This window comes from Aquarana catesbeiana, linkage group LG02, assembly GCF_042186555.1.
Source record: "Aquarana catesbeiana isolate 2022-GZ linkage group LG02, ASM4218655v1, whole genome shotgun sequence".
Classification (NCBI taxonomy): domain Eukaryota; kingdom Metazoa; phylum Chordata; class Amphibia; order Anura; family Ranidae; genus Aquarana; species Aquarana catesbeiana.
Window position 1 is genome coordinate 304,696,392 of NC_133325.1, and position 24,064 is coordinate 304,720,455.

Here is a 24,064-nt window from a genome sequence, read left to right on the forward strand (position 1 = left end):
GTTCAGTCTGGTGTGACAAAAGATGCAGTCTCTTGTATGACCACAGCCTGAGGACACAAATGTCATCTGCTGCTTTCAGGATCTCTGGGACTTCTGGACCAGACTGCACTCCCTTATATATGGACTCCTCAGGCCACCAATTTTGCTGGAAAAGAATTGATGTGTGCCCTGGGGGCCAAAGGCTTCACCAATTTCTGCAGTTTCTCCAGCATTGCCTCCCTCTTTGTTTGGTTCTGAGCCCTTAATAAAGGAATTTTTGTTTCAATTATACTCGCCTATGTGTGTTTTTCTTCAAAAAGGACAGTTTGTGAGGATTCAGGTACATTTCAAAAATACAATGTGAAATTAACAAGGGACACCAACACCAAGCAATCTTCTTGAGATTAAATAATACAAGATAATAATGGTGTTGTGGTAACTTGACACACAAAACACACACAAAAATATTATGGAGTAAAACCCCCAAAAAATTAAAAAATACATCAGCCTGGAAAAAAATACAAGCACAAAAAAAAAAATAACCAGCCTTGAAAAAAAATACGAAACAAAAATAAAACAACAAAAAAGAAATTTGGTCAGATGTGACAAATCAAAATATATTGTGGGAATCACGATAAATAATAAAGAAAGAAGTTTGTGAGAAGTCTGTGTGAATATGAGCAGCAAAACTACTTCATTCTTCTCACATTATAAAGAAAAAGAGAGTGCGCTGTATTAAACAATTTAAAACATTGCAGCGTTACGAAAGGGTTGTATCCATTCCGAACGCTAATTTTACCAGACCGAGCTGTTCCGTCTCAGAATTTCTTCTGAGCATGCGTGGCACTTTGTGCATCGGAATTGTCCACACATGGTCGGAATTGACGCGATCGGATTTTGTTGTTGGAAAATTTTATAGCCTGCTCTCAAACTTTGTGTGTCGGAAAATCCGATGGAAAATGTCCGATGGAGACCACACACGGTCGGAATTTCCGACAACACACTCCGATCGCACATTTTCCATCGCAAATACGACCGTGTTTACGGGGCATTAGATTGTAAAAAGTTTGCTAATTGATAGCATTTTGTAGATTACCAAACTGCCTTGCTTACAGAGGAAAGGATAAAGCTGCTCATAATTTACTTAACCCTGATTGAAAGCACAGTCTAATTTTGAATTAGCATTGCTTCTAAGCAACAATAATATTAACCTCCATAAGCATTCGGAACAGATTGGGGCCCTGAATAGTAAAAGAAAAGGGCATCACCCCAACAATAGAGGGACAGGTGATTTTGTAACATTATTAAGCAAAACTTTAGTCAACCACTTGAGCTTCATTTTGGGCAAGATGGTGAAACAACAAATAATCCGAGATGTTAAAGCTAAACAATGCAGCATAATTTTGTGATTGTCAAGGAGAGAATGGTGCAGGACAGGCTTTTCTTTTTAGTCAGTGTTAGTAGAACAACTGGAAAAAGCCTATTTAGGATTCTGAAAGAGCGGTTCTTCTTAAAATCCCTTAATATTACTGACTGCTCATCTGATAATGCTGCAAATATAGTTAGGAGCCATAATAGAGTACAGGCCCACATCAAATCAAAGTCATACTGTTCTGAGTACACATGCTGCTATGCTCCTGTTCTTAAAGTGGTTCTCCAGCCGCCCCCTCCCATTTCTTGTAAACCCCTGATAACCTTGTGGAGGCTACTGAATGTTTCAGATACTCACATGCCCAGCAATCCAGTGGTGTCTTGCAGAATTCTATCAGAATTCTGCCCCTGATCAGTCCTACACCTCCATCTTTCATGTGACCTCATCCTAAGTCCTGCTGACTATTCTGGGTTTAGTCGACAGGTCTCAGGATGATGCTCTGCTAAGCCCTTCCTCCTTTCTCTATGAAGCATTAACCTATGTGAATGATGAGCATTAGAGGGCAGGACAAAACTCTTTTAAGAAAAAAAAAAGGAAGAATCATCCATATATAAGCAACTGTTTGTAGATACTGCCAGGCTTCTTCTACCCTGTCGTAATGTTTGGTTGGCTAATTTCCATAGCATGGATGAGGATGACTGGGAGAATATTTGGGACTCCTCTTTCACTAGACTGGTGTTTGTAAGAGACCACCTCATCCAATATAAATTCTTGCACATAATGTATTTAACTACTCATAGATTGGCTAAAAATATTTCCTTCTCTGTCACCTAGTTGTTGGCGATTAGGGATGAGCTTCAAGTTCGAGTCGAACTCATGTTCGACTCGAACATTGGCTGTTCGCAAGTTCGCCGAACAGCGAACAATTTGGGGTGTTCGCGGCAAATTCGAATGCCGCGGAACACCCTTTAAAAGTCTATGGGAGAAATCAAAAGTGCTAATTTTAAAGGCTAATATGCAAGTTATTGTCATAAAAAGTGTTTGGGGACCTGGGTCCTGCCCCAGGGGACATGGATCAATGCAAAAAAAAGTTTTAAAAACGGCCGTTTTTTCAGGAGCAGTGATTTTAATAATGCTTAAAGTCAATCAATAAAAGTGTAATATCCCTTTAAATTTCGTACCTGGGGGGTGTCTATAGTATGCCTGTAAAGGGGCGCATGTTTCCTGTGTTTAGAACAATCTGACAGCAAAATGACATTTCGAAGGAAAAAACTCATTTAAAACTACCCGCGGCTATTGCATTGCCGACAATACACATAGAAGTTCATTGATAAAAACGGCATGGGAATTCCCCAAAGGGGAACCCCAAACCAAAATTAAAAAAAAAAAAATGACGTGGGAGTCCCCCTAAATTCCATACCAGGCCCTTCAGGTCTGATATGGATATTAAGGGGAACCCCGGCCAAAATTTAAAAAAAAAAATGACGTGGGGTTCCCCCTAAATTCCATACCAGACCCTTCAGGTCTGGTATGGATTTTAAGGGGAACCCCGCGCCAAAAAAAAAACAAAAAACGGCGTGGGGTCCCCCCAAAAATCCATACCAGACCCTTATCCGAGCACGCAACCTGGCAGGCCGCAGGAAAAGAGGGGGGGACGAGAGTGCGGCCCCCCCTCCCTCCTGAACCGTACCAGGCCACATGCCCTCAACATTGGGAGGGTGCTTTGGGGTAGCCCCCCAAAACACCTTGTCCCCATGTTGATGAGGACAAGGGCCTCATCCCCACAACCCTGGCCGGTGGTTGTGGGGGTCTGCGGGCGGGGGGCTTATCGGAATCTGGAAGCCCCCTTTAACAAGGTGACCCCCAGATCCTGGCCCCCCCCCTGTGTGAAATGGTAAGGGGGTACTTATACCCCTACCATTTCACGAAAAAAGTGTCAAAAATGTTAAAAATGACAAGACAGTTTTTGACAATTCCTTTATTTAAATGCTTCTTCTTTCTTCTATCTTCCTTCATCTTCTGGTTCTTCTGGCTCTTCTGGTTCTTCCTCCGGCGTTCTCGTCCAGCATCTCCTCCGCGGCGTCTTCTATCTTCTTCTCCTCGGGCCGCTCCGCACCCATGGCATGGGGGGGAGGCTCCCGCTCTTCTCTTCTTCTTTTCTTCTCTTCTTCTCTTCTTCATTTTCTTCTCCGGGCCGCTCCGCAATCCATGCTGGCATGGAGGGAGGCTCCCGCTGTGTGATGGCGCTCCTCGTCTGACAGTTCTTAAATAACGGGGGGCGGGGCCACCCGGTGACCCCGCCCCCCTCTGACGCACGGGACATGACGGGACTTCCCTGTGGCATTCCCCGTGACGTCACAGGGAAGTCCCGTCAAGTCACCGTGCGTCAGAGTGGGGCGGGGTCACCGGGTGGCCCCGCCCCCTCCGTTATTTAAGAACTGTCAAACGAGGAGCGCCGTCACACAGCGGGAGCCTCCCTCCATGCCAGCATGGATTGCGGAGCGGCCCGGAGAAGAAAATGAAGAAGAGAAGAAGAGAAGAAAAGAAGAAGAGAAGAGCGGGAGCCTCCCCCCCATGCCATGGGTGCGGAGCGGCCCGAGGAGAAGAAGATAGAAGACGCCGTGGAGGAGATGCTGGACGAGAACGCCGGAGGAAGAACCAGAAGAGCCAGAAGAACCAGAAGAACCAGAAGATGAAGGAAGATAGAAGAAAGAAGAAGCATTTAAATAAAGGAATTGTCAAAAACTGTTTCTTGTCATTTTTAACATTTTTGACACTTTTTTCGTGAAATGGTAGGGGTACTTATGTACCCCCTTACCATTTCACACAGGGGGGGGCCGGGATCTGGGGGTCACCTTGTTAAAGGGGGCTTCCAGATTCCGATAAGCCCCCCGCCCGCAGACCCCCACAACCACCGGCCAGGGTTGTGGGGATGAGGCCCTTGTCCTCATCAACATGGGGACAAGGTGTTTTGGGGGGCTACCCCAAAGCACCCTCCCAATGTTGAGGGCATGTGGCCTGGTACGGTTCAGGAGGGAGGGGGGCCGCACTCTCGTCCCCCCCTCTTTTCCTGCGGCCTGCCAGGTTGCGTGCTCGGATAAGGGTCTGGTATGGATTTTTGGGGGGACCCCACGCCGTTTTTTTTTTTTTAAATTTTGGCCGGGGTTCCCCTTAATATCCATACCAGACCTGAAGGGCCTGGTATGGAATTTAGGAGGACTCCCACGTCATTTTTTTTTTTTAAATTTTGGTTTGGGGTTCCCCTTTGGGGAATTCCCATGCCGTTTTTATCAATGAACTTCTATGTGTATTGTCGGCAATGCAATAGCCGCAGGTAGTTTTAAATAAGTTTTTTCCTTCAAAATGTCATTTTGCTGTCAGACTGTTCTAAACACAGGAAACATGCGCCCCTTTACAGGCATACTATAGACACCCCCCAGGTACGAAATTTAAAGGGATATTACACTTTTATTGTTTGACTTTAAGCATTATTAAAATCACTGCTCCTGAAAAAACGGCCGTTTTTAAAACTTTTTTTTGCATTGATCCATGTCCCCTGGGGCAGGACCCAGGTCCCCAAACACTTTTTATGACAATAACTTGCATATAAGCCTTTAAAATTAGCACTTTTGTTTATTCATGTTCGTGTCCCATAGACTTAAACGGTGTTCGCGTGTTTGAACGAACTTTTTTCCTGTTCGCATGTTCTGGTGCGAACCGAACAGGGGGGTGTTCGGCTCATCCCTATTGGCGATGTAAATCCTCCCATGCAGATTGCATCCATGTATCTTGAGATTCTACAGAAATACAATTCTAGCTCAGTGTAGTACAATATTTAAATTCTGTCACAACATTAAATATAATCCATACTGTGGAGATTTGCTTGCTGGGATTGGTTGACCCCTTAGCCCCTACAAAGGTGATCCATACTCTCCCAACCTTGTTGTTCTATTATGCCTGAAAATAGCATTATTCTTTCTTGTAAAAAATCTAATGCTCTAACCATCACGAACTGGAAGGATCTAATAAACAAAGCCCTACCACTTTGTAAGGCTACATATGCCAGTAGAGAGGTACCAGGAAAATTTGATAAAGTTCTGTTAGGCTGGGTGAATGCTGCATCTACTGCATCAGAGTGAAAGCTGTCTCTCTTTGAATATGCAGTTCAATTTTTTATCAATACCATAAAACTGCATTTAGTGTTTCAGGTTTAAAATTTGATTGGGAATAGGTATCAGCCAGTATTACATGTGGGATTTATCTGTGAATAGTTAATTGCATATCTGGATGCCATAATCAATTGCATATAATTCTATTATGAAAAGAAAGTAATTCTTTATGTGGAAATGTGGTTGGCTTTTCTCCTGAGATAGTTTTCTACTGTTAGTCAGGGCCATGCTGGCCACTTGGGCTGTTTTATGACTCTTTTATGGTTTTTCTTACCTTTAATTTTTCTTTTTTGTTCTTTTTGTGTCATGTCTGTACTAAGTTTAAAACTTCAACAAAAAGAATAAAAAAAAATAAAAATAAAAAGTAAACAAACAAAAAAGTGCACTTTACATGGGGAAGAGGGGAGGAGGAGTGGAGTGGAGGGAACTTCACAATAAGGATGAAGTTCAGCTTTAATTTGGTGATTACTGAAAAGTATCACTCATGTGAAAATATTCTTTGGACTGTTTTATTCTTAGGGTACTACAAATGCTCTTCTGAATAGGGCTGCCCTCAGGGATAGCCATGAAAAGCCATACTAGATGGTGGAGAAAGCCAAGAGCACTGCATACTAGCTTTAAGCAATCAAGGGAATTCTATAACGTTCAATTCTACAGCTTGGAACACATTGCCGAGTCCCCTAGATTTGTCAAAGCTATGAGTGAAATCAAAGATTTACTTCATGCCTGGACGTAATATGAAACCTTTCTTATCTAATTCTAGTTTATGCAAATATGTATTATTGCTAGTTCAGTTTCAGATTAACACTTGGATTAGATAGTTGTAGCAAACATCAAACACCAAATTTGAATGCATGGGGATTCATTTCTAAACCTAACTGCAGTGGTGGAATTATTTATCACAAAGGTAAGCAGTACCCCTCTGGACCATTCTGCTAATACTGTAATTGAAAGCCATATACCTTAGAAAATACTCACCAAGAAAAAAGAATGCCTGAATATTTTCATAAAATGAACCTTTCTAACCTCCTTAAATGGTTTAAATATTATGCTTTTCTATGTAGTCCCCTGATCAGGCAACAACCAGCCTGGAAGAATACTTCTCAAAAAATGTAAATCAACGGGCCCTTTCATGGTAGGCAAAGAAAGCATGCTGCAGGGATAGGTGGTCATGGTTAAAGGCGGGCACTGTCTTAGCAATCATGGTTATTATAATATACCTTTCTACATACATATATTTAAAAGGGGGATTGAAAGGAATGATTTGTAAGCAATTAAGTACATTATGACCTGAACAATATGACTGTGAAAGTTATAATATGGCCAGCAGCTGACTGACTAAGGGTCCTGCTCTAAAATGAAATCTGAATGGGGTAGTATCTCAGTTCAGCACCACCACCCCAACATATTATTTGTACTGGACCAGGGGACAAATGTCCTCTGGTGTCCCAGCCCAGTCCCCTTAAATGTAATTATTCTTTTTACCTATTATTATTAAGCACCACTCATCACTAAACCTTATTAGTGGCTAGATCCCTTTAACAGCTAACAGAAAATTGAGTGAATAAAAATAAACATAAAGCATAATGAAATCAATGAATGTTATAGTGTCTGGAGAGGGAAAATACTTTAAATCATTCATTAGGTAAGTATAGCTAGGCGCTGAGGCATAGCAGTAGATATACAAAGGTTCTACCTTTATTTAAAATGTGTGGGTGAACAAAGCTAGAAAATTCTATGGTGTAGTACCAAATATAGTAGTTTATTGACCAAAATCCCTTAATAGGTTTTATTTTATAACAGAAGATTTGGTAATTGCATGTGTACAATACATCTAAAGAAAGCATCTCCAAATTCCTAGTAAATAATTCATAAAAATGAAGTAAACGTGATTTATTTATTAGAACCCCGGGCTTAAAACAATTGGGGAGATTCATAACTGTCTACTTAAGGAATAAGTGCTGCACTTTTATAAATATTTTACCAGTTACTCTGAGATTTTGTTTAAATTGTTGGGACTTTCTGTAGCATAACAATTAATTGTTCTCCCTTGCAGAGAACAAACCAAATTGACATAAGGTTTAGAAAAAGATATAATGGTAGTAAACTTTATATCTAGTTTTATTTTGTGTATAATAATTGTGTTTTTATTTTGCATGTATCCTTATATATTTTCCGCTTTCAAGAATAGAAATATGAAGCTGCTATTGCTGACTTGTGTTTAACCACTTCAATACTGAGCACTTTTACCCCCTTCCTGCCCAGGCCAATTTTAATTTTTCTGAGCTGACACATATTGAATGACAATTGCGCAGTCCTGCAACGCTATAATGAAATTTTTATCATTTTTTTCACACAAATAGAGCTTTATTTTGGTGGTATTTAATCACTGCTGGGTTTTTATTTTTTGCTAAAATAATGAAAAAAGACTGTACATTAAAAAAAAAAAAAAAGTTTTTCTTTGTTTCTGTAAATAAGTATTTTTTCTCCTACACTGATGTGCGCTGATGAGGCTGCACTGATAGGCTGCACTGATGGGCACTGATGAGGCGGCACTGATGGACACTGATGAGATGACACTGAAGGGCACTGATGAGGAGGCACTAAAATGCAGCACTGATGGGCACTGATAGGTGGCACTGGTAGGTTGCACTGACGGGCACTGATGGGCACTGATAGGAAGCATTTATGGGAAATAATAGGCAGCATGGATAGGCGGCAATGATGGGCACTGATGGGCGGCACTGAAGGGCAGAAATGACCTGCATCACTGATGGGCACAGTTTGGCATTACTGATGGGCACTGACTGGCATCACTGCTGGGCACTGTTGGGAATTCACTGATAATCAGGGCACTGATGATCTGTGCCTGATTCTCCTACAAGATTCCCCTGTTAGGAAATGCTGCTGATTGTCTCTCCTGTCCTCACACTCTGTCAGTGTGAGGCGAGGAGAGCAGATAACAGGCATTTCCTTATTTACATGTTTGGATACAGCTGATCACATGGGTAAAGAGCCTCGTCATCGGCTGTTTACCGAGATTGGGGTTGTGCCATGTCCCAGGGACACTGCACGCCCATGATTGCCGTGATGTGCACCGTGCAGGTGTGTGGGCGCAGGGAGACTGGGGCGACGTCATATATGACATTGTTCCAGAACAAAAGAGCACTCTGCCCCACATCATTTGTCTAGACATCAGGCAGGAGGTGGTTAAAGGCTAAGTTCACCTTTTTTTCTAAATTCCAGCTCACCTATGTACCAATATAACATTAATGTACCTCTGTTGCAGGAAAAAACTTACTTTGATTTTTAGAACAGAGCCTTACCTTAGCCTCTGCTGTATTTCTTATAAAGCTTACTCACTTCCTGATATTTAGATTTGGGACATCAAAACCAGTAAGACACAGGAAGGAGTTTACCAGGTGACTTTACATTACACACACCCTGCACCCATCAACTATGTTTGCAAGGGCATCCCGATCATCCCTCCACACATGCATTTGCCTGGCTTGTCAATGTAGCCTGCCACTGCTGCCATGTTTGCACGGCACCCCTAGCCCCCAGATGGGCCAGGGCCGCATGCTAAACTCTCTGGGGCGGCAAGGGCCTGCCTGATTGGATACAAAGTGAATGGATAGATAGGTAAGTCCTCCTATTCCATAGTTTTGGGAAATCTAAAATAAATTGTAAAGAGAAGCAATCAGTTTGTATAGTATATGGCCGCCTTTATACTGTACATGTACATAGGTGGGAGTGAACGCAGACACTCAGCCGTCAGGTCTCATTACCATCTTTGTACTTGTTTTTTTGAGGGGGCATTGGAGCTTTTCTGCTCATTGCACACAGGGCAGCTAATTCACTTGAATGAACTGCCTTGCACAAGACAAATGCTCCAAAAAAGCTCCAGAACTCTTTTTTAAGTGAAGCGTGGTACGTTTCTTTACCTCGCTTTTGCAGCATGTTTGCAACAAAATTTATGGCAAACATGTGCCTGATACCCATGCTTGGGGGTGCCATAATCATTTAATGGTAACCGTGTACATTTGCAGCTCATTTCCGAAACACGTGGCAAAGCGCACTGTCAGGGAACCAACAGCAGGAGAAGGACTCTACGACCCAGCTTCTCTACCAGCACTTATGTCAGGAAAAGGACTTTAAGACCCAGTATCTCTACTAGCACTTATGGCAGGAGAAGGACTTTAGGGCCCAACATCTCTTCCAGCAGGTCACATAGGCCTATATAGGAAGTCTGTTAGAGGCTTCAGTTGCTGGTTGATCTTCGGCTCCTCCAGTGTGTTATCTCTGTGATATGCCTGTTCCCGTGTCTTCTGTTTGCTTCCTGTGTTTGACCTTGGCTATCCCCCAACCACGCCTGCTCTGATACCCACCTGGCTTCTGACCTCAGCAATTCACCTGATCACGTCTTCTCTGATACCCACCTGGCTTCTGACATCAGCTATCCACCTGATCACGTCTGCTCTGATACCCACCTGGCTTCTGACCTAGGCCTCCTTCTGACCACGCTCCAGTCTCAGCATTATCCAAATCTACACCAGCACACCAGCTGTACTCCGGAACCTCATGCATACAGTCCAGAAGGTGACCCGTGCTACTCTGGGCCTGACCTCTCCTGTCTCCACCTTCAGGGGGGTCTGGAATTTAGCCGTATGCTGAAAGCCCTCTCTCTCCATTGGCCTCTGGCACCAGGTATGTGATATGTACATTATTTGTTCAGAAACAGGCAGATGTGAATAGAGCCTCATTATTCTTGTGTAAACACACCAATTTCTCTTTCAGGCCCCATTCACACCTAATGTAGTGGGACTGTACATTTCTTTTTGGCTTGTTTTTCCCGTGACATGCATAGTGCAGCCCAATTATTTCAATGGGCTGCCCTACATGCAACAAAGTAGCTCATGGGATGCTTTGCCTTGTTTCGCTCAGCACTTTTTTAATGTGCATTTTGTTGCATTTGACAATCGTTTTTCCACATGGCAAAATGTGCGTTTGCATCTGCGTTTGGTAAATAGCAAAAGTAACCAGCACTAAAACGTGGCCATGTGTGAGTGAGAAGGGATCACAGTCAATAGCGTGGGGTCTGAACCCAGTGCAGCTGGACAACAGCCATAGCTGGAAGATATGGATAAAGCAATATACAACAAAATGATCCAGCGCTCAATGGGTTAATAGAAAAGGCAGTCTCACAACAGTGAGACAGTGGAACATAAATATGAACAGTTTACTCAATGATATACATGAAGTCCAATCCTGTTATCAAAGCAAAAGGAGTGGGGAGTGTTAACAAAGTAAATGGCTTACGGTGTCACTGGAGGTCCTCAGAGCAACGACGGGCTGATGACATCTGGGTGTAGGGACAACCCTTGCAGCAGGGGAGGTGCCAATGTCCCTGCTATGCTTCAGCAGAATGGGACACCTGCTCACTTGCGTGTGGAGGACAGCTGGACATGCTGGAGGAGGAGGCAGAGGCAAAGGTCGGCAGGAAGGTGAAGAGCTGGACTTCATTCTTCACATGTCAGAAACACCAGATGAGCTGGAGTGCTGACAGGAGGTGGGAAGGCCCCGCGATCCTGCGGATGGATTCCCGCTGCTCTCTCCTTCATGTACCCAAACACGTTAGTTGCTGCTCACTGCTGGGTGGAAGTGTCCTAAGGGGATGCAACATCTGGACGGATGAAAAACAGAGCTGGGTTGGCTGGCGTGAATGATGACCAGCTTTGCCGAAGGCTGTGGGGACTGGAACTGCTTGAGGACCAGAGTGACTCGCAAGCTTCTTGGTTGCCGTGACAATGCGTTTCGCACGCATGTGCTTTTTCAGAGTCACGGGGATGGGCAACCAGGAAGTTTTAAATAGTGTGTAAGGGTGGGGAATAAACAGAGCAGTGGGGCAGGACAATTTAATAACAGATGTTAACCCCTCATTGCTCAGAAGATAAACATTGAAAATATCCATAATTATACAAAATCAAATAATCATTAGTGTTTTATATGCACATGATGCGTGTAATGAATAACACAATAATAAGTAAAAAAAAATGAGTAATAGTGACAATTAGAATTTAATAAAAAATAAAAAATTGTTCAGTCCCAACTGTCAACACGTATGTTTAAAAATATATATGTATATAAAAAATATGCACATATACATCCACAATTTGCACATATGGAGTGCACCAACGATCAAATGTAAAATATATTTATGGCAATTTAAAAGAAAAAAAAAAAAAAAATATATATATATATATATATATATATATATATATATATATATATATATATATATATATACATATATACATATATATACATATACACATGCACACATACACATGTGTACATATATACACCCATGCATATATATATAAAAAAATTATGAAAATACTGATGAAAATGGATTATAATAAATTCCTATAAAAAAAATAAAACAAATATAAAAAGTGAAACAACAACATGAAAGAATGAAAATTGTGCAATGTATATTACATTCTATATTGTGTCCACACATTGCACTGGATACTGAGCATTAAAAATAATAAACAATAATAAATTCCCAAATATATATATTAACAACAATAAATAGATACTGCGGCCACTAAGATCAAAAAAAGGGAAGGAGAGGGGGGAGGGGCGGAGGAAGAGAGGGAGGAGGCGGGAAAAAAGAAAAGAAATAAAAGGGGGGGAGAAAAAGAGAAAAAAAAGAAGAGGAGAGAAAATGGGGGAGGGGTAAGGGAAAGAGGGGGGGAAAGGGGGGGGTGTGTGTGAAATGAAAGGAGGAGGGGGAAGGGTGGGGGGATGGGGAAGAAAGGGGGTGGGGAAAGAGGGAAACACGCTATGAAAGGAACAATTTTTAAACATATGTGTTGACAATTGGGACTGATCAATTTTTGATTTTTTCTTAAATTCTAATTGTCACTATTACTAATTTTTAATTTATTATTGTGTTATTCGTTACACGCATCATGTGCATATATGACACTAATGATTATTTGATTTTGTTTAATTATGGATATTTTCAATGTTTATATTCTGAGCAACGAGGGGTTAACATCTGTTACTAAATTGCCCTGCCCGACTGCTTTGTTTATTCCCCGCCCTTACACACTATTTAAAACTTCCTGGTTGCCCATCCTCATGACTTTGAAAAAGCACATGTGCGCGAAACGCATCGTCACAGCACCCGAGAGGCTTGCGGGTCACTCTGGTCCTTGAGCAGTTCCATTCACCACAGCCTTCAGCAACGCTGACCGTCATCCATGCTAGCCAACCCAGCTCTGTTTTTCATCCGTCCGGATGTTGCATCCCCTCAGGACACTTCCACCCAGCAGTGAGAAGCAACTAACGTGTTTGGTTACATCAGGAGAGAGCAGAGGTAATCCATCCGCAGGATCGCGACACCTTCCCACCTCCTGTCAGCACTGCAGCTGGTCTGGCGTTTCTGACATGTGAAGAATGGAGTCCAGCTCTCCACCTTCCTGCTGACCGTTGCCTCCGCCTCCTCCTTCAGCATGTCCAGCTGTCCTCCTCACATCGGTGAGCCGGTCTCCCATTCAGCTGAAGAGTAGCAGGGACATTGGCGCCTCCCCTTCTGAGAGGGTTTTCCCTACACCCGGATGCCATCAGCCCCTTGTTGCTCTGAGGACCTCCAGTGACACCGTAAACCATTTACTTTTTAACACTCCCTACTCATTTTGTTGTAGATTGCTTCTGTGTTTGGGGTGTCATTAACATTTAATGGCAATGAAAGCATGACTAGTTAATTTTATGTGTATAAAAGTGACCATACCCTATACAATCTTATTGTACATCTCCTTTAGATCTACCATCAACTATGTAGTGCAAGGCCGTGCCTGATTGGATACAGAGTAATTGGATAGATGGTGTCTCCTCCTATTATATAGCTTTGGTAAATCTTAAGGAGACTGTACAAAAAGATTGTACAAAATGTCATTGTTCATTTTCATTGGGTGCATCTTACATAGGTGTAAGTATTATGGCATGGAAACTAATTTCAAGCCAGTATTTTTGTTTCAAGTTGGTGTACTATATGCATAAATATAACTAATACGATTTACATAGGACCTACATTACATAAGTAATGTTTGTTTTCACAATCATTTGTGATACACAGCTCTACCCTTTCTTATCCGTTCTGTATTATCTGGCTTTAGTACTGCACTAATCTGCAGCACTCAGTGGACTATGTACTTTAAATGGTAAATTTTCTCTTTTAACATAAATGTGACAGGCAATTACTAGCATATTAATACATTAAAAGTCAACATAAAATCCGAACAAAACATGATAAATTAGAAAAGCAATAATGTCTTACCGGTTTTTTCTTTTTTTTACATCTCGGTTTTTTGCAACTTGAATAGTAATTAAGAGCTGCATACTCCATCAATGCCGCAAATACGAATAAGAAACAGACAGTCACAAATAGGTCCATGGCGGTGACATATGAAACTCGTGGTAAAGACTTTCTTGCTATGGTGCTCAGAGTTGTCATTGTCAGTACTGTAGTGATACCTGGGTGAGAAAACATATGCCTTCAGTTTTTGTTATTTTAAACCAGATCTATCAAACCTGTGACCTCTTGATTCTACAATTAAAAATGTTATGGTAATAATTCAAAACTCAAGAGCAGAGGGGGAACATATTATACTCTCAATGTTGAGAGAAAACATGCAACAAGTGCAGCAGGGGCCACCCCCTTGGACTTTTAAGGAAGAAATAAGAGTAGTGGAGTAAGTAAGGGCAACAGAGTGCCACTTTTATTGAGTACACAATAAGTAGTACATTTTATAAACATGAAAAATGACATTAAAATATACAAGGTATACCAACGAACCAGTTAATACATAGATATATATCAAACACAAAGCTAATAATCCAGGCAATGCCAGAGTCAAGCTGAGGTCAGTCCGTGAAGACTTGTAGCATACATTCCAACATGTTTCGGAAATTATATATTTTTTTCTTCATCCATCAGGGGAGGTTTACATTTGGGTGACTTTATCTTTATCTGCAATGTAGATACAGTTACATAGTATTTCTATTGTAGTGCATAAAAGGTAAGTAGTTTTGCATAGTGAACTAAATGTTTTTTTTCAGGCTTAAAGGTACTTACATACAGGGTTCATTGAAGGACATAGGGGAATGGTAAAAACAATTGTGAAAATTGCACGTTGGCTGAGAGAGACCGTATGGACAACATGGGTGGACAGGCATGCAACCCCGGGCCAGCCACTGATTCACATCCACAGGAGACACTCTGATGGCTACACCAGAAGAGAGGTTATACTGTCTAAAGGACCATAAAGGGTGAAAAGAAATCAACCAGGGTTTTAGGATTAGTACACAGACATAACCAGTGTGCATGTGGCAGCAAAGCAGAGGCATATATTGCCCAAAATTACCTGTATTTGAATAGTACATTACTGTGACATAACGTCCCACACTCCGCTTCCGTCAGTATACCGCGTCCTAAGTCCTGGAACACAAGTCCAATGGATCTGGCTATAGAAACCCCCAAGAACCAGACAACACCAGTCTTGGAGTACATCAGGAATAATCTTTTATTTGAGATCTCACACAAATATATACAGCAGGATGACTAAAACCTAACCTAATTAACATGAGCTAATTATCTAATCCTTTATGCAGCCTAGGTGACTAAGAGATATGACCTTTTTGTGGTCACTGAGCTTCACACAGCAGCAGAGTTAATTTACACAAACAACAATGGGTGAAAAGACTCTTAGGCCCACACTAGACTTATTTACAATAAACACATTATAGCAGACAACAGACAGGTAGCTGGAATTGATGACATTAGCATCTAACAGTAGGAGTCCCAACGGTATGAATCAGTCACTATTCTAATATGGCATATAAAGGGTTCCCAGAGTCTGTGTGTCTTGGGGGGACATGGACCTGAATCCAAAGTAACACCAACCCCAGGGTCCCCAGGCATACAGCTCACAGTGAGCACCATTCCCCCAAATGCCAGGGCCCATAATCGGTGGGTAAGAGGCTTGCATTCAGTCCCCTCCAAAAGCCTCTGTGCTGGCTAGGTCTGTCACAATTACCTTTCAGTATAATGGTGGAAGCACAGACATCAGAGTGGCCATGCTCAGACCGAGACATGCCAGCTGTGTGCAAGCGCTATTATATAGGGAAGCACCTGATGAGGGAGCCAATCCTTACATGGGGTGGTGCTGGTTGTCCGGCGTCATTTGCTGTATGAGAAACAGCTGAGGCCGGGCTCAGAGTGTCTCCCTGATGTGGAGGCATGTGGCGTAGCCCTGCCCCCCTCGGGGCGTGATGACGTCACACGCCGGCGCATCACCGACAAAAAAGGAAGTCTCCATCCATATCATAGACACACCGCAGGGACAGGTAGGAGCTCCCCCCACACATATGGCCTGTATGGAGACAGGAAATTCCCTGTCATCCACCAGCTATGTGCAGGTGGAGCCTACCCACCGGGTGGTGTGAAAAAACAAGGCAGCCCAGAGACCACACCATGTGCCATCCAGGGAACCAAACAGAAAATGACAGCCAACGTGTTTACAATGAAAAAACATCATAATCACAAAAAACAAAACAAAAGGCAAAAAATAATAAATAAATGAATTAATGGAAATGAGGAAAATAAGAATAAGATTGGAAAAGGAGGGATAAGGAGACATAACGGTTGAATTGTGAAATGGGCACAATTAGCAAAAATGAATCATCCATATTGTATACATGCGAATATGAGGACAATAATGCGATCACAGAATTGTATTGTGAGAGATACATCACCGTATAGACAAACCATAGTGTCACTAATCGTATCAGAGGGGGGCATTTAATATAGCTGATGGATCTATGAAGCTATGGTATAAATGATATAGCATGGAGCAGGAAAGTTAAGATGTAATTAAAGCCAGGATGTTGAAAAGGGAGCTATACGGGGAGGGCAGGAGGTGGAGCCTAGCGGAGCAGACATGCATTGTTAGAGCTCCACACCGCTGAGGAGAGAAGAGAAGGACAAAGCGGAGCCTGCAGGCTCAAAAGGTATCCATTTGAACCTTTTTGCCCCAGGGAACAAACTGTGAAAGTTTGGGCAGGAAATATGGTACTGGGAGGAAACCGTGGCAGAAATAAAAATCACCTCACAAAGAGCTCACAGGCACTCACTGCAGCTGAAGCAGCTCCAGTCACCTCACAAGATACAGCATCAGGGCACTCTCACAGACAGAAAATGTCACAGCAAGACTCTCCATTTGAGTCAGATACAGAACAAATCCTCTCACAAACTTCTCCACAAGCCTCCTCAGTATCCCCAGTAATATTATTACAATTTGAAAAGATGCTTCATAAGGCTTTAAAACAAACCTCAGACCAAATAACAAAAAGCCTAACCAAAGAAATAAGAGAGCTGGGAAACCGCACTGCAGCCTTAGAAATAAAAATGGATGAAATTGAAATTACAACCCAAGAAAATATAACAGAATTGGAACAATTAAAAGAAGAGAATTTAATACTTCAAACTAAGCTCGAAGATTACGAAAATAGAGCCAGACGTTCAAACTTACGCATAAGGGGAATACCTGAAACTGTGACAAACCTGCAATCTACTATTACTGCTCTATTACAAGAACTAAAGCCAGATATCCCTATTGAACGTTTAGAACTGGACAGAGTACACAGAGCCCTCACAGCCAAAAAGAAAGATGGACCCCCACGTGATATAATCACAAAATTTCATTATTACAGAACGAAAGAACAAATACTAATTGCTGCAAGAGAAAAAAAGGAACTTAATTTTCAAGGACACAATTATCAAATTTTTGCTGACCTAACCCAACTTACTATTACTAAAAGACGATACATGAAACCCCAACTAATGGAACTGCAACGCCACAACATTATGTATCAATGGGGCTTCCCCTTTTCAGTCAGATTTAACTACCAAGGTACAATTTACAGAAGCAGATCAGCAGATGAACTACAACAAACCATTTTAAAATTAAATCTGACAGAACCCACAAGCAGCAACACTCCCACATGCAGAAGAATGGCATCATCTTCACCTTCAGGCAGCACCCAGAAAATTTCAGAACAAAATGGGAATCATCATTCTCACAAAAGAGGCCGTTATGCCACATCATCCATGGACCAAGAAGATTCAATGGGCTGACATCCTAATTCCTGATATCTCTTCATTTATTATACTAAGAGATGGTTCTCTATAAAAAAACAAATTTTTAACTGAATGTAACTGCATTCTGATAGTCACACACTGTGTGGGATCATGTTACATTCCAGTTATATTTCTTATTACTTCTGATTCATATAGCCTTAGAATATATAAGTGAAATAAGGAAATTCTTGTTCAGTTATATATTATCAGGTAATAACAATAGATTTATTACTTTTTAGGACAAATATGTTCAATAACCCAGAAGTAATGGAAGCTTTTTCTTTCTTTTCTTAAAACAAATATATTATTACCTAACTAGTTCCTAGAATTATGTTTTTGTTTATTCTAATCTGAAGCAATACAACCTCAATTTTATGAGTTAACATATCTAAACAGTTACGTATGAATAAAATATGTAATTGTTTACTCTAAAAGGGTTAAAATCCCAAAATAATTCAAACTATCTTCATCAATACCAAAGTTATTAACAGTACCTTTATAACTGAATTATTTACCCTAGGGCAAGACTAACCATATACAACCACCCTGGAATAAATCATTTCAACAAAAACTATATTCTGCACTCCAATTAATGAAACATCATTTTGATGTCTTTTGACATAGCACTTCTCTCCTGTAAGCGGAAGATCCGTGTACCCCCATTAGCCCTCCTCATTCTCCCAACCATATTATGTGGGAGTGTGACGAAGGCACTTATTCCCCTGAGAGAGATATTTATTCTCTTTCACGGGTAAATTGTGATTACTTGCAAAAAATAATTTATACAATGTATCATCTAATCTCATATGTTTTTTGTTTACTCTTTACTCCAGAATTCACTGGTTTCTTTTCTATCTATTCATCTCTTCAGTCCACACAGGTTGATCTGCGCAGTCAGCTCTGCATAACAAAAAGTAAGTCAAAACTATTTGATCTATTGCCATGGCACCACTGAATATACTTTCCCTGAATGTTCAGGGAATAAATGTCCCTCAAAAAAGGACCAAAGCCTTCCGTACTTTCCATAACAAGAAGGCTCACATAGTATGCCTCCAAGAAACACACTTCACCAAAGATTCTACTCCAAAATATATATTTCTCCTTTTTATCAACAAATTTACACGGCTTCTGCCTGTACCAAGCAAAGGGGAACTCTAATTGCATTTCACCGATCCACACCATTCACCTTATCATCAGAAATTAAAGACTCAGAAGGTAGATACCTGATACTCTTGGGTTATATAATGGATACAGCAATCACGGTGATTTCCTGCTACGCTCCTAACAAACAACCTACACCATTCCTCTCACATATATTACAAGTGATTAATACACACAAAATAGGAACAGTGATAATGTGTGGGGATTCGAACCAGGTCCTCCTCCCATTTCTAGATAAATCACCTTTTACACCATCCAAAATAACCTCTAGATTACCTTTTTCTCAACTTCTTTCCAAATACAATCTGGTAGATTCATGGAGAGAAAGTAACCCAATGAAAAAGAAATTCACTTATTTCTCGCACCCTCATCAAACCTTCACCAGAATAGATCATATTTTTCTAACAATAGGAATGATACCAGAAATTATTGCATCAGATATAATTCCGATTCCGTGGTCTGACCATAATGCAGTATACACTACTATAGCCTCAGCCATACCAAAAGCGCATGACCCAACGTGGTACTTACCGGACATAATGCTCAAACACCCACTACATCAGATGGCCATTGAACAAGCTTTAAAGGAATACATATCAATTAATAATACAACAGACATCTCCCCAATAACACTGTGGGAAGCTCATAAGCCTGTCTTGCGTGGTACAATACAAAGACAAATGGCACTATTTAAACGGGAACGCAAAAATCTAGCAAAAAAACTAGAACTCAATTTTAATGCAGCCTACATATCATTTCAAGATAATCCATCTCAGAGTACAAAATCTCATCTGGAAAAATCTAGATTGGAATACGATCTATTTCTCACTGAGTCAGTTGATAAATCCCTCAAACGCTCCAAACACAATTTCTACATGAATACAAACAAACCAGGTACATATTTGGCTCGGGCATTAAATTCAACTAACAAATCTTTCAAACCAATACGTTTGAAATTATCAAAAAATGTTTACACTTGTAATCCAGTTAAAATAGTCCATAAATTTCACTCACATCTCGCAACTTTATACAAGACAAACAATGAATTTAATCCTACAGAGGCTGAATCCTTCTTCTCAAAAATAACCTTACCTGAGTTATCTCAGAATCAAAAAATCAGTTTGGATAAGCCTATAACAATAGATGAAGTTGCTAACGCCATAAAAGACCTAAAACTTAACAAAAGACCAGGCCCAGATGGCTACTCGGCTTTATACTATAAAACATTCTCAGAAATACTCCCTCCCATTCTCACTGAAACTTTTAACAAACTTCTAGATGGACATTCTTTTCGGCAAGAAACACTAATGGCAATTGTTTGTATGATCCCAAAACCCCTTTCTGATGATACTTCCTGTGTGAATTATCGGCCTATCTCTCTGTTAAACCTCGATATTAAATTATTAGCAAAAATAATAGCAAAACGCCTCAATAGCATTATAGGAAAATTAATACATAGAGATCAAGTAGGCTTCATGCCAAATAGACAGGCAGGCGATAATATACGCAAGGCAGTGTTATTGGCACATATTGCTAAAAAACGGAAAATCCCTTTATGTTTTCTATCTCTCGATATTAAGAGGGCATTTGACACAGTATCCTGGCAATATATGCAATATTCATTACAAAAATGGGGTTTTGGACCCCACTTTTTAACATGGATCAAAGCATTATATAATAAACCCAAAGCCTATATAAAATATGCTGGATACAAATCTGAAGCCTTTAATATCGAAAGAGGTACCCGGCAGGGTTGCCCATTATCTCTCTTATTATTTGCCCTTATACTCGAACCCATGGCCCAATACATCAGAACAAACCAAACTATAACTGGCATTGAAGTAGGAGCTATTACACACAAATTATGTATATTTGCAGACGATATATTACTTTTTCTATCATCACCACAGGTCTCTGGTCCTAACTTAATACCAGCTCTTGATGGGTTTGCAGCCCTATCCGGCCTTTTGATTAATCCTAAGAAATGCCTAGTGCTTAATATTTCACTCACAAACATGGAATTGATCCCGGCTAGGGCTGCACTCCCATTCACATGGGCAGAAAAATCAATCCCATATCTTGGAATTCATTTAACAGCATCTCATTCTGACTTATTCTCAACCAATTATCCTCCTGTATTAAGACAGATTACAAATCTAATAAAACAATGGTCGCAACTTCCTTTATCCTGGATAGGGAAGATTAATGCAATCAAAATGACTATTCTACCCAAATTGCTTTATCTATTCAGAGTCCTCCCTATTCCAATTCCTTCCTATTTTTTGAGAATAGTACAAAAAAGAGCAACTTCGTTTATATGGGGCTCTTCTAAACCACGTATACCTATACACACACTACATCTTCCCAAAAATAAAGGAGGCCTGGGATACCCTAATTTTACTAACTACTACAGAGCAGCACATTTGGCCAGTCTGTCCAAATACCATGCAAAACAGGAAATCCCATTATGGGTATTTATAGAGGCTTCAGAAAATGACCCTCTATTAATATCAAATTAATTATGGCTTGATCCTAAAGACCGCTTTAAAATTCATAATCCCATAACTAAACACTTCTTATCTCTCTGGGATAAACTAAAAACCAAATATCAGTTACAATCTCCACACAATCCTCTCCTTTCTTTTATCAGAAATCCGGCCTTTTATCCGGCATGGATCTACCCAAATTCTTTTAAAGCTTGGACAACATCAGGCATTCAGACACTAAATGACTTCATAGCATCTAAATCATTCCTTTCATTCCCATCGCTTAGAGAAAAATATGATCTACCAAACTCTGAGATATTTAGATATCTCCAAATCAAAAATTTCTATACACCATTCCTAAAGGGGGATACACCATTATCCCAATTATCCATTTTTGAATCAATCTGTACAAAAGATCCATTTGCTAAAGGTACAATTTCATCACTTTATAATCAATTATATGGAGTAGCAAATCTTAATAGACCCTCTTACGTTCAGTGGTGGGAGGAGGACCTGGGACGAACTTTAGAAGACACGGACTGGTCTAACATATGGCTCACATCTAAGTCATCTTCACCCAACATCTTAGCACTGGAGACAAATTATAAAGTCCTAACTCGCTGGTACCTTGTACCCGCTAGAGTGGCAAAATATTCACCTAATACCTCAGCTCTTTGTTTTCGAGGATGCCCAGAAATAGGCACATATTTACACATATGGTGGACGTGCCCAGTAATCCAAACCTTCTGGAAGGAAGTCTTCGTGATTGCATCTAAAATATTTAAAAAAATAATACAACCAGATCCATATATAACTTTACTTAATCTAAAACCGGAATGGTTAACACTCTCTCAATTCAAACTTATGATCCAACTAATAACGGCTGCAAAACAAACAGTGGCCAAGGCATGGAAATCTCCTACATTGGTACTATCAGAAACAATTCACAGAATGAATAATACAATGTCCCATGCTAAGATGGTAGCCATCGATCAAAATCAAATTCCAAAATTTGAAAAACTTTGGCATCCTTGGATAAAACAACAGTTCCTGTCAAACTGCAATGACTCTGTCCTGTTGCCATGGTAACAGATTAAATGACTTACAGAGACACCCATTCTAAGGCTTCAAAGAGAACTAAAAAGAATAATAAACTGACGAGCGGGACAACCTTGTGGACCATACCTCTACCTTTCAACCCTTTTTCTTCTTTCTCTTTTCTTTTCTCCACCTTACGATTAAAGCTCATTATCAGAATTTATTTGACCTATATACACTCTACTTGTAAACAATATGTATAGTAGGTATAAATCATTTAAATACCTACAAAAGTAACTAAGGAAATGATATATATCTTTAATTTAGGTTTACGTGAACCCAATGTTTAATATTTGAAATTTCATGATATTTACCTATATAAACCCTACTGTAAAACAATGAGCTTACTTTATAGATCCTTGTAAACTTACTTTATGTATCTTTATAACATTGTATACTCAATAAACTTCTTTTGACAAGGAAAAGGGAGCTATACATTTAATTCACAACCCCCTGAAATGAAGCCCGGAAGGAAAGATTTAAAGTTGAAAGCCTCATGTAGGCCAGGTGGTGAGGTGGCCTGTAAATTAAATATCCATCTCAACTCACATTGGAGAAGACGCTTATTAAAGTTGCCACCTCTGTAGTTAAAATGTATACGGTCAAGTGCCAGTGTATATACCTTAGGAATAGATTCTGGGTGAACTAATGCCATATGGTGGCCAGTGGGGACATCGGGGTCTTGTTTGCGTATGGTGGATAGATGTTAGTACAGTATATTTGTTTCCAAAATTCATTCATGTTTTTCCCGACATAGTAGCACCCACATTCAAGTGAGTAGGTACACTATGCCAGGAGTCCAGCAATCTACATAATGTTTCGGATGAAAATTGCGTCCATTGGATTGGTCAATATGTTTGCGCTTGTCCATGTATTGGCGGTAGCCACATCCACCACACACAAAGGTTCCCAAGGTTTTGCATATGTCACCCTTAATTGATTTGTGTTCGCTAGCTACCAGTTTATTACCCACAGAGGGGGCCCTCCTATAGGCGACAGCTGGCAGGGTGGAGTCAAATGGAGCAAGTAATGAGTCCATCGTTAGTAGATGCCAGTACTTGTTCAAAATATGCCTAACTTGTTTGTGCTGTGTCGAATCATGGTTTTTCTATAGGCTTTCCTGAGACAGGTACTTGAGTATCCGCTTTCTAGAAGTCTATTTCTCAGAGTGTCAGCTTTATTTTTGAAGCTGGCATCATCTGAGCAGTTCCGGCGAGCTCTCAAATATTGACTGTAAGGGATTGATGCAAGTAACAGTTTCAATCCCTTGCAGTCAATATTTGAGAGCTCGCCGGAAGCCAGCTTCAAAAATGAGGCTGACACTCTGAGAAATAGACTTCCAGAAAAGGGGATACTCAAGTACCTGTCTCAAAAAAGCCTATAGAAAAACAATTAATCTATCTCGCCGAGATTTATTGAATGCACACAAACAACCTTCAAATGACGATACAACTAGAATTATTACAACTTATTCAACACAGCACAAACAAGTTAGGCGTATTTTGAACAAGTACTGGCATCTACTAATGATGGACTCATTACTTGCTCCATTTGTCTCCACACTGCCAGCCGTCGATTATGGGAGGCCCTA

At 40.6% G+C, this 24,064-nt stretch overlaps 1 protein-coding gene across 1 annotated transcript in view; it reads right to left on the reverse strand.

The window, feature by feature from the left end:
• The window catches only part of GABRG3 (gamma-aminobutyric acid type A receptor subunit gamma3), a 1,294,012-nt gene that overhangs the window by 13,918 nt on the left and 1,256,030 nt on the right, over window positions 1-24,064 (reverse strand). Inside the window, exon 8 of the mRNA XM_073614635.1 lies at window positions 13,868-14,064. Coding sequence (XP_073470736.1) covers window positions 13,868-14,064 — 197 coding nt within the window. The remainder of the gene's footprint in view (window positions 1-13,867; window positions 14,065-24,064) is intronic.